Below are 12,795 nucleotides of genomic sequence, written 5' to 3'. Positions count from 1 at the left end.
GCAAAACTCGGAAACAGTAGAAAATTCAGGAAAATGTTTTTACGCGTTTCTGCTGTATACAGTAAAACCTGCGAAAGGCGGAAACTGTGTAAGGCGGAAAGTTCAAGTAATTTTCAGTAAAACGATTACGTTCACTTAACGAATGTTCTCTGGAAGCCGGAACCTGTGAGACAAGGACGGAATGAAAGAAATCGTGCTATTGCAATCCAAATACAGATAACTGCCATATACCGCAAAAGCCAGAAATCGCGTTGTTCTGTATTTCCGCATTGATTCAGTGTCATCTGTCAAGAAACAAAATTATTTTTCATTAGAGGGAATTTCAAAGTACGCTAAAGAGCTCAACCTTCCATTTTCTTTGGCATCGTATATTTTAGCTTTTATTTTTGTGATTTTTTCCCCACATAAATTCATGATATAAGCCTTTACGAAATTGTAGACTCGTAAACTAAAGATGATGATGATTAAGAAGACCAAGTAATAGAAGAACCATATATTTTAAATCAAACACAAATTTTTAGCTATCACTTCTTATCGCTTAATATTTGTTTTCTCTAATACCGTATTTATATGTTGTGACTCCCGGTTAGTAATACAAAGTAGTGTTAATATAAAAAAATGCATTGGTCTATAAGATGGCTACAACTTATTATGGAATTAAATAGTGAACATGTTAATGTGTGGTATGGAAACAGTCTGATAACCGTACTATAATTGATAATAGGCATACAATAGGTATCTCCAGATATTCAAGTCTAAAAATATCATGAAAAAAATACAAAAATGCCTACTATAATACAGTATTATAATTGAAATGTATATCTGAAATTACTATTGGTAACTTTTGTAACAAATTATGTAATTATTTTAAATTTTTGTTTTCTGTCTCACTTGGTAGTATTTAATTTAATTATATTGTGTGTTTTATGTCTTCATACATTGGCTAGGTTATAAATTTATACTTGTGCTATATGTATGCAATGTATGGATACTTGTGTGTAAAAAAATTAATATAAAAATATATGCAGATACTATATCTGTAATAAAGGCAATTTGAATAAACGTGTAAATTAAATAAAAAAAAGTTTATTGTTTAACTCATCTCATAAAAAGGAAAAGAAGCATTTCAAGGCATTTATATAGGTAATAGAGAGCAATAAAGTGATAAGAGTATGGCGGAAAACCTGCCAAACACGAAGAAACAAGATAATTTCTTCAAGTTCCAGCTTATGCAGATTTGACTAGATCTTACCTTCTGTATACAGTATGTATCTTACATATGAAATTTATATTTTAAGCAACTACAAAATACCTAATTTTCACAATAGTTTAAAATAAAATCTGTATTTGTAATCTAATAATAAAATAAAAATTTCAATATAGTAAAAAAGAAAAAAGTATTAGTTTAAATCAGTGTTTCTCAAACTTTTTGGTCCGCGACCCCCTTTTGCACTTAAAAATTTCAAAGGACCCCGAAGAATGAGTATGTGTAGAAAAACATCCCGGAGGGAGGGGGTTAATTTAAATTCAGGACGAGTTAATTTCTTTTGTTTAATTAATCTATTCCATGTTGAAATTTCTCTCCGTTGCGTGTCGCTTTGCGTTGAATTTTCGTCAATGTTAAGACTAACAAAATTTTTTTTTAAAATTATTTCTTTATTTTTCACAAACAAAATAAATATATTGAAAAATATAAAAACAAAAAACATTATATTTCGGAAGTTTGTCTAGTCTGAAAACGTTCGGATTCAGCACAACGCAGTCCTCAGAAAAACAAGCATAACTTACCATTCACGATGGGAAAAAAGTCTAGTTCAAATACTGGCGCGTCCTTAAGTACCCTCTCATGGTCGCGCCAGGCTGCCAGCTAAAAACAAATATCAAATAAAATAATATCGGAATATCCCAAGACATAGCCAAATATTACAGCACCACAGCACTAGCGGAAATTCAAATTATCCGACTGAAACGCTTTGCCGCTTTCGGTTGATCGGTTTTCGGATAATCGACGCTCTACCTAAGTCGACTTGCCTACAGACGCAACGCTGCTAGCGAACATCATTCCAAATGACAACGCTGTTCTATCATAGTTTAGGCGGAGAGTGAAACTCGGGGATTCCCCAATAGCGCACAAATTTATGATTATTATATTTAGGCTCCTATTTAAATATTTATATTGTTTTTATTTATATGTGCAATTTAAGAAAAAATTATTTTATATATTTTTTATTTCTATTATTTCCAAACATGAATCTATAGTAAATTTATAAAATATTTGAAAAAAAATTGATTTGGCATCAATTTTTCAGCGACCCCCCAAATATTTTTTACGACCCCCTTAAGGGTCGCGACCCCCACTTTGAGAATCACTGGTTTAAATAAATACTATCATTGTAATACAATATTATTAAATATATAAAATAAAAGAAATTTAAAAAATACATATTTATTACGAAAGTATTCTTCATAAATGATATAGAGCAGTGTTTCTCAAACTTTTTGGACCGCGACCCCCCTTATGCACTAAAAAATTTCAAAGGACCCCCGAAGAATAAGTATGTGTCAAAAAACATCCCGGAGAGAGGGGGTTAAGCTCGTATTTAAATATTTAGGCCTATATTCTTTTTATTATTTATATGTGCAATTTATTTAAGTAAAAATTATTTTATATATATTTTTATTTCTATTATTTCTAAACATGAATCCATAGTAAATTTATAAAATATTTAAAAAAATTGATCTGGCATCAATTTTCCAGCGACCCCCAAATATTTTTCACGACCCCCTTGGGGTCGCGACCCCCACTTTGAGAATCACTGATGTAGAGCATGTCATTTAATATTTTCGAATAAATTCGCTTATTAAATTCTAGGTGTTTTTAATGTTGTTTTAATGCGTTTTTCAATGTTTTTACAACATTGAAATTGTCGAAAGAGCATAATTATGACAATGTTAAATTTTGAAAGATTGCATTTCATCATATACTGTATATATGAGATGACTTGAGCTTTAAAAGAACGAATTAGTCTCTAAGAAATACAGTAAAACCTATCGAATATGTTTTGGTTAGGCAGGTTTCCGCTTTATTGTAATAAAAATTATAATATAACATATTCAATACAGGTTTATTACTTTGTTTTATTAGACCTCAGCAACTTTATTTTCATTTAAAACTTTCTTAAGATTGATTACATTCGAGAGTATCATCATACATTTACAACATTAAATGTTTGATTAATCGGTATATAGTAAAAGAAACTTATCATTTAGAAATGTGAACGAATTGTTTTTGTTAAGAAATACACATAATTATCTGCAAAGAAAGCGTGATTTTAAAAAGTAGCAAAAAAACAAAAGCTAATTGTCAACCTTCTTTTTAAATTTTTTTTTCTAATAGTCGTTAAGATTCGAAGGTTGCACGCATCTCAACCATTCAATGAATAGGAAGTGACGAATGAAGGTAAGGTTGATAATGAGTTCGTTCACAAAGTTCAATATCGCATTAAGCGAGTGTTCATTCGGTGATTTCACACCGAACTCGTTTTAACTGAATGATATCATTTAGTGAAATTTCAGGTTTGGATTTGAATACAGTATTTGAATTCAAATTCTCGTAAATTAGGTCGTTCGAGTCAGATTTCATTCTTTATTTCGATATATTTCTTTGATTAATGATAAAACTTAGATTGATACGGCTAAAACTCGGGCCATTGTTGGAGTATATTGGTGTCTCGCGTCACAAATTGTTTCGCTTTCGTTACTATTTAACTATTAGACAAAATAGAACAAGCAGTTTCTTGTGTTTTATATCTCAAGAATCATAATAAGAAGTATTAAGTTCAATTTTTTCCCCGAAAGTAGAATTGCATAGCCTGGAAATGTGATACAGGCAAAGGCGGATCCAGGAGAAAATCTTAGGTGGAGATTTTTAATTATTGTATGAATACGTACTGTATAACGAATAAACAATATATAAATGTTTTATTATTTTGATAATTAATTAAAATAAACTACGCAAATTTAAGCACATTACTTTTAAGTTTTGTTACATTATGATAGAAAAATATCTATGAACGTTATTTTAAAGAAACAATGAGGCTCCTAGCAACAAAGGAGTGGCTGTCGTCGCTTCGCCTCCTCAAGATTCGTCCCTAGTATAACACATTATTAGGCTATGCAATAAGCTATATCTTTAGAAAATTAATTTTTTTCGAGGATTTTTTATAGTCCTTGGGGAAAATTTCTACCGAATATTTTCTGGATTCAATACCGATAGAAAAATTGATAGTAAAACTTACAAAGAAACTTTTTAAATGATAATGTTATGTTGATAATTTCATATTTTATATATTCTTTTCAATCACTTTCATTCCTTCCTGAAATTATTACTTAAATGAATAAAATGTTTAGAAGTTTTATAAAATAAAGCATAATAATATTGACGAAATCTGTTAGGGTTAGTCTTTGGTAAGCTCTATTAGATTTTATACAAGGAAAACGAATCGATGTTTTTTAAACAATGATTAAAAATAAAAATTGCATCCTGGAGTTCTTTCTGACAGCCATTACTAATTCGACGACGGAAATGGTTCTAGTGGTTGGGATGCTGGTAGCAAAAATGATTTCTTAGAAGTAATTGTGACTTATATTGTTAAAATGGATTAAAGTCACTCAATCAAATAATGGCCTCTAGAATGTTGTTTTGCTTCATACCGGCTTCATTAAATCATTTGAAGTTATCCTAATTTTTCTTTTATTTATTAACTTTTTGTAATTGTTATCTTCCTATAAATATTTTTAATAAAATAATTTCAAATTAAATATAACAATAATTGATAATATGAAGATATAAAATGGCATATTATAATATTAAGAAACAAGTAACTGGTCCAATTGCGATTTATTCATCTATATCAGGCCCAGATAAGGTATGATGGAGTATTACTGTACTCTTTGTTAGCTAAGCTTTATTTGAAAAATTTCTCTATTGTGCTTTTAACAAGTTCAATTTATTGCAAAATGATTACATTAAGAGACTAGCATTTAATTAATTTATGCATGGTATGGCCGGTATGTTAACTAATTGCAATGAGAGATGTGGCTCGATCGGATCTGGACCTTCTTCGGTGTTTTACAAGTACAATAGTTCGAATTGGAACTAAGTTTTCTTCTCTTATTAATTCAGCTGATTCTTCTGCAGACCTGCAATTCTAATGGCATAATACTATAAAGAATAGGCTGTTGCCTTACATAAAAAATTTACTATATCGTAATTAGACTTTACTTAATGTATTCATTTAATTTGTTTAATCCATTACAAAATACAGAGCCTAGGAATACACTATATGTCATACATTTATTTATAATAATAACGGGGCGCTGTTGAGTAACCGTCGCTGCTGATGACTTTTTGTAAGAGAAACTGTTAATATTATTTTATATTAAATTATTGTGTTTTTTTTTTACATGATTTGCTACTTAAGTTGATACGTCCTTGCTTTTGTGTCATTCTGTGCTATTATTAGTTTTACTTTTTTCGGAAATGTTTCCACGTACTCCTCCGGGAGTGTTAAATCACACCCAAGAAGAACGGAAGGGAATTAAACACCATCGTTCACCGAGTGATCCCGGTGCAAAATATCCAAAATTGGAATATTATTTTAAGAGACAATCTCCTCCGGATTCAGATAGAGAAGAAATGTCATCCTTACGGCAATATTTGGAGTCTACCTTGAGTGCAGTAATGATGCAGTTGAAGTGTATCGAAGTTAGGCTCGCCAACTTGGAAATGGCTAACCAGTTAACATTGTCCTTGGTAAAGAAACTGGAAACTGACTTTGCTAAAGTTTGTTCGCGATTAGACAAAGTGGAACAGCAACAACAAATTCCTGTGGACATTGGTGAGTTACACTCCTTTGCCTACGATAGACAAGTTAATGCTTCCAACAGAAGCAATTTAATGTTGTTTAATTATAGTATTCCGCACGAGTTAGACATGAAGGATCATATTGTTAATTTACTATCTAAGGAATTGGATGCGGCTGACCTATCGGGATATAATATTGTCGGTATTTCCCGTTTGCGGGGTAAAGCTCGGGAATTCTATTGTATCCAGTTATCGTCTTGGAAATGTCGTAATTATTTACTGCAAAAATTTCGAACGAAAATTCAACAAGAAAGTAGGGAAAGACCGGTAAAGTTTAGAACGGCAACGGATCTTTCGTTTAATTCGCGAGTTCGCCGTAAAAACTTGGTTACTTTTTTAAAAGACTATCGGGAAGCTGGTCGTCGTGTTTTTTTGCGAGATGACGTATTGTACGTTGACGATAAGAGATTTACGTATTCCATCTAGGGGCAACGATTAATAGAAGTTCCTGTCTCTTTTTTATTTTGAATTTTACTTCCCGTAAAAGCGAAGGTTTGGAGAGACTTCCAACTTTATCGTGTCCGGTCCAGTCTAGTTCAGGTTGTTATTCGGATTCGTTGTTTTTTTTTGGAATTGCTGTGGGTTTGGCAACAAGCGCTCACTGTTGGATTATATGATTAAAAGACCTGATTTAATTTGTTTGGCCCTTGTTGAGACCTGGATGGTCTCAATAGATGGCGATTTTCTTGCCAAGTCTCTTCCAGTTAATTGGAAATATTTTATGATTCCAGCTGAAAAACCATCGGGCCCGGGTAGGCCCCACGGTGGAATTTTGTTCTTTTTTGATGAAGTTTGAGGGCACTTCGAGTTATTGGAAACTTATCCTGATTTGATGGTGATTGGTTTATCACATTATTCGGCTTCCGAACCTAGGAGTATATTGGTGCTGGTAGTATATGCCACTTCGCTAAGGCAGCAAGGCTTACGTCTAGATTTGTTTTCTTCTATTTTGAATTCCAGGTCTTCGTATTACCACGGAACTGTGATAATGGGCGATTTTAACGTCCATATTGGCGAGGAATTTGATTCACATTTGAATGTAGCTTCTCCTAATATCTTCGTCGTCAGACAGTCAAAGGATTTAAAGGTCGATACAGCCGGGAGACAGTTTCTGCGTTGGTTAATTGAACACGATTCATTCTCCTGAATGGTCGTAGTAGGGGAGATTTTCCAGGTGAATTAACTTTTTTGTCGAAAGTGGGTAGCTCTGTTATAGATTTTATAGTCATTTCTCAGAATTTGGTCCACATGGTCGAATCCCTTCGTGTTGGTTCTCTCTCATCTTCTAATCATTTTCCAGTGGAATTACAGTTATCGATTGGAAACAGATTTTCCTTAGGTGATGGGCCTCATTCCATCAAGACTCGTTTTGTTTGGAATGATTCTAAAATAGAATCTTTTGGTGATGCAGTATCGCATAGCTTCCGGAATATAAACTTTGATTCAGACTCTGTTGATGATCTCTATGGTTTAATTATTTCCGAGCTATGCTCTATAGCAAGGAGTTTAAATGTGTTAATTGAAGGTGTTGAACCATACGGGAGGACTCGTCCCTCTTGGTTTGATAGGTCTTGCTATACCCAGAAGAGAGCGAGGAATATTGCCCTGGGCAAATTTCGTAGATCTAATAGTCAGGCTGATTTGGCTTCCTTTCTAAATTTAAAACAACAATATAATTCATTTATTAGGGCGAAAAAGAGGAAGTTTTTTTGTAATTGTGCCTTGCAGTTGGCTAGGACTAGGGACTCTAGGACCTTTCGGTATCGGGTTAGTCGTTTTCGCCGGGTCAGGAGTATACCAGACCAAGAGATTTCTCTGACCGATTGGTTTAATTATTACCAACAGCTGTTTAGCTTAAATACGTCGAATTTACCTCCGATCCCGTCCTTATTGATGACTCCTCTTGTAGTTGATCCTATCTTAGACCTTCCTATCTTTGATTCAGAGGTGAATACAACAATTCAAAAGATGCGAATTCGTTCGGCTCCCGGGGTGGATAGTGTTTTTCCGTCTTTAATTGTTTACTCTAGAACTACTTTGGTTCCTTATTTGGTCAAGTTATTTAATCGGGTTTATGACACTGCTAAAATTCCGGAATCGTGGTTGGAGGTAAAGATAAAAGTTATTCGTAAAAAAGGTCCAACAGATGAGCCCGCAAACTTTCGACCAATTTCGCTGTTACCTGTAGTTCGGAAAATTTTTACATCTATTTTGTCTAAAAGATTGGGTAATTGGTTAAGAGAACGGAATTTGATTCAACCAGTGCAATTCGCTTTCCAACCTCGGAAGAGTACTTTGAGCAATATTCTAATTCTTCACTCCATTATTTGTAGACAACTTTCAAAGAAAAGACAACGTTTACTTGCAGCCTTTATAGACTACGAAAAAGCCTTTGACAGTGTTGTTTTGAAGATTCTGTTATCCAAATTAAAAGTGCTTGGGATTTCTAATAAGTTTATTGATATAATTCATTGTTTATTTTCAGGACTGAAAGCAAGGATTTCCACTAGTGCTGGGCTTACTGATGTTTTTTCATTAGAAAAGGGTTTACCACAAGGAAATTCTTTAAGTCCAATATTGTTTAATTGCTACGTTAATGATATGGTACAAGTTTTTGATGATTTAAGTAAAGATTCCATTTCTCTGGGCGATTACGAAGTACATTTACTTCAATTTGCCGATGATACAGTAGTGTTATCCACTACCCCGATCTATTTACAAAGGAAATTGGACAGGTTATATAATTATTCTTCTACCTTGGGTTTACGTATTAATTTATTCAAGTCGAAAATAATGATCTTTAGACACGGTGGGATGTTGAGAAAAGCCGACAAGTTTTTCTTAAATGGAAGAGGAATTAGTATTGTTAATGAAGCTACATATTTGGGGATTCGTTTCTCAGCTACTGGCTCGTTCCAGAATTACATATCTTTCGTGAAAGGTAAAGCTTCTCTAAAATAAATGTTGTAATAGATATTTTGAGACGGGTTAAGAACAGCCATATGGCTTTGTGTAAGAAACTTGCAGCTTCTCTATTTACTTCGAGTTGGTCTTATGGTCTGCCCTTTTGGGGGCCTTTTTGTTTTGATGACATTGACTCTATAGAACTGATGTTCTTTCGTCGTCTTTTTGGTCTTGAGAGATCGATCCATCGTATGCAATTAGATCTGAATTGGGCCTAGACTTTCCCCGGAAACGTTTTGTTAAACTAACCTTAAATTTTCTGGGGAACATAATCTCTGACCCATCATCCCTGGAATGTGAGGCTTATTTTACCTTGAAGAAGTTTTCATCGACCAGATCATTGAAATATAGTTGGTTCACTAAGCTGGAGAGTCTATTTAATAGAATTGGTATCTCACTCTCCTTAATAGATTCATCACCTGAAGTTTTGAAATATTATACAAATACAATTTTACAAGAGTTTAACAATCTTTTCTTGATAGAAGAAGGTGACAGGGTCCTTAAGGCTAAATACCATCCATGGTACTCAGAAATATTAGACAACCACCAATGTTTTTATATTTATTATCAGCAGTTACCGTTTATTATTAAAAAAACGATCATACAGATTCGGTTAAATAAGTTCCGTTTAACATGGAAACATTTGTGTATTGATCTACGTTCACCAGATATGTGTCCGTATTGTAAGAAAGGAAATGCGACCTTAAATCACTATATGTTTGATTGTGAGGATCTTGATTATTTACGTTTATCAACATCATCTAATAATGTTCTTTGTATTAATAAAGGTATTTGTAAAGATCCAGCAGATAGAATTCATGGATTATTCTCCATCAACGACTCAGTTGAGTCCATTTGGTGCAAATATAATTTATTAACTAAAGTAATTAATGTAACCTTTCCTCCTAAAAATTAATTTTATGTATGGAGTTTTTCTAATAAATATTTATAATAATAATGCTTTATTTTGTTTCTTTTACTTTGTTTCTGTTTCTACGCAAAATATTTTACATAATCAATTTTATAAAATTACTGTAATATTGAAATTAATGTTTAATAAATTTACATCATAATTTTTGTATTATAATTTAATTTGTTATAAAATTAAAACTCTAATTACTTTTTCAGATTGAAATAAATGGCAAGGCATATAAACACGGAATACTAAAACCAGGAGATCATGTTCTAAAGATCAATGATGTTCAATGTTTATCGCTAAATGAAGCTATACAATTGATTGACAGTGCATTTAATACGTTAACACTCTTCATTTGGAGGTAATTTATGTTCTGCTTTAATCAAAACATCTGACTTAATAGTTTTATTAGGAATAAAATAAAATAGCGATAATATCTGTATTAAATTTTTATACTTACATATATAATTTTCAAGTAGAAATCTGAAAAAATTAATATTAACTCATAATAGATATTTGAGAAAAGTATAAGAGTTAATAAAGATGAAAAACATTTATAACATTAGACATTAAAATGTTATATTTAAAACAATGATACTATTATTAACTATAGTATATATTTATTTTATTATTTTGCTATTATTTTATAATTTCTATCAAACACTAGAATTAAAGAAAATTATTTACTTAAAAATTAAAATGTTGTAATGAATATTTTCTAATATATTTACTTTAACACTATAAATGTATATCTTTATTTTTGTTGGTTAGTAGAAAACAGTATTATTGAATTCTAAATCTTGTGTTTTAAGCCGAATTTTACAAAAGAAAAAAAATGTTTCAAAATTTCATATAATGAAGTAAGTATGAAATTCGTGAAAATCAATTTATTTTTATAGAATTTAATTTATACTTTTTAGTGTAGTATACTTTTCATGAGTTTAGTAAACTAATTTGGAGTTTTAAAGCTTATTTTTGTTTTTATCATTTTAAAATGTTCTTGCCGAAAATTCGACATGTTTCTTGTATTAAATATAAAAAATATATTAATTATCTTTAAAGCAAGGATGACGTTTAATGAGTTCCCGTCAGTAGTAAGATATGGAAGACTCGCTAAGGTTACGATTTTGCGATTCCCGGTGCCATTGTTACTTGTTATATAATATTACAAATAGTAAAACGGTTAATGTTACCTATGGTTCCAAGATGGCGGCGCTTCCGATAATCTCTGATGGGATCCGTGAGCAGTTTCAGATGGGTTGGCAGGAAGAAATCTAGCAACGTTGTCTTTAACTCCGTCACCGAGCACTTATACTTTTTCGGTATAACGACATCATAACCGCCACCTACGTCATTTACATCTCGTGGACCTATAATTTGCATTTTCTCTGCCGGCAATAATTCTAGTCCTAACAAATCATGTAAAGTTTACTTACTGATAACTAAATTAGGGTTAAATTTACCTATGGTAGTCAAAATGGCGGCTCGTCTCTGATTCCAGCAAACAGAAGAAAGGAAACAGTGAAGACACAGGTTCTAACCTAACCTATTATAATAATTTGGTTAGTAATAATTATGGTAATTTATTAGAATAGGTTAGGTTAGGTTAGAACCTGTGTCTTCACTGTTTCCTTTCTTCTGTTTGCTGGAATCAGAGACGAGCCGCCATTTTGACTACCATAGGTAAATTTAACCTAAATTAGTTTTCTTAGTTATAGTACTTTGTTTTTTGGACAGTATTTGACATTTTCGGACATTTTACCGGTCATTAGACCATGGTGTCTCTTGAGGAAAAACTGACGGTAAGATGTTTTTTCAATTTTGTTTTCTTAGTGGGAGTCTGTAGTAATCGTTTTTAAAGATTCAATATTTATAGTTTGTTAATAACAGTTCTTTAAGAGTTTTAAGCCATTTATATACTTTTTCGTTGTATTTTCTATTGTATAAAAAATTCAATTTAACTTCAATCCTTGCCCTTAACCGTTCTCCTTTTCTATCTGACCAGCGGGACGATGGTATTCGAATAGGAAAATTATTTAATAAAAAGTTATCAGAGAGTGCAAAATATGTTTTGGAGTTTTCGAGAGTGTCGAGTTTAAATATTTGATTTATTTTTCGTAAAATTTGATTGGTTAGCTTAGCCGATTACCATTTTTATATTCGGCTGTGAATGGCATGTTAGAGTTAACATTAGGAAAAATTTAGATGTCTTGAATTATCTTCTCGTGAAAGCGAAAGTCAACGATTATTTTCTGTTGAAAAACATTAATCCCTGTCTACGTGACCATGAAATTGTATCATTTTTGTACTGTACCACCCCGAGTATCGCGATAAACGTGATAATGGTCCAAACTCTTAATATGGTTTTAATCTTAATGTTTATTGTTCTTTTTGCTCGGCAGCTCCGGGCATATCTGCTTGCGAAAACTGATGTCTTATTCACAGGTGTTATTTAGCGCTTTGCACAGTTTATTATGAATACAATAAAGATTGGTGCTAAAATATTTTTTTAAGAATAGTCGATGACTAAATATTTTCTCGTTTTCATTAAAATACAAAGTATATTTCTGATGTATGAAATTAAAATTTAAAAAAAAAAACACACACACACAGTGAAACAAGAGAAAGAAATTATACACAGCAAAACCTCTCTAAGTCGAACTGTATTAACTCGAAGCCGTCTCCTGGTCCTAGGCTCTGTATATAGGGTTTGTCATACGATAGATCTCGTTAAGTCGAAATTGTCGTACTTCCCGTGTACCCAACGCCCTTCGATAGGTGATTTTCATTTGATTTAATACCCGATTTTCGTCATAAAAATTTGAGAAAATCGAATATTAAATCCATTAAGTTGAAACTAACTCGAAGTCGAAATCTTTTTACTCCTTTAATTTTCGAGTTAATGAGATTTTACTGTAACAAGTTTGTAAAATTAATCTTACAGTTCACTTTTAAAAATTTGAAAAATTCCGTAAAATACAAAGAATTA

General features: G+C 32.0%; 1 protein-coding gene across 2 annotated transcripts in view; it reads left to right on the top strand.

Annotated features, from left to right (window-relative positions):
• LOC136975158 (protein Shroom3-like) overlaps positions 1-12,795 on the top strand; it is a 222,092-nt gene that overhangs the window by 16,439 nt on the left and 192,858 nt on the right. For both annotated transcript variants that reach the window (XM_067270189.1, XM_067270190.1), the window contains exon 2: positions 10,019-10,167. In XM_067270189.1, coding sequence (XP_067126290.1) covers positions 10,019-10,167 — 149 coding nt within the window. The remainder of the gene's footprint in view (positions 1-10,018; positions 10,168-12,795) is intronic.

Source organism: Centruroides vittatus, unplaced genomic scaffold (genome assembly GCF_030686945.1).
Source record: "Centruroides vittatus isolate TY-2023 unplaced genomic scaffold, ASM3068694v2 contig_364, whole genome shotgun sequence".
Classification (NCBI taxonomy): domain Eukaryota; kingdom Metazoa; phylum Arthropoda; class Arachnida; order Scorpiones; family Buthidae; genus Centruroides; species Centruroides vittatus.
This window is presented reverse-complemented; position numbering and strand designations above follow the sequence as displayed.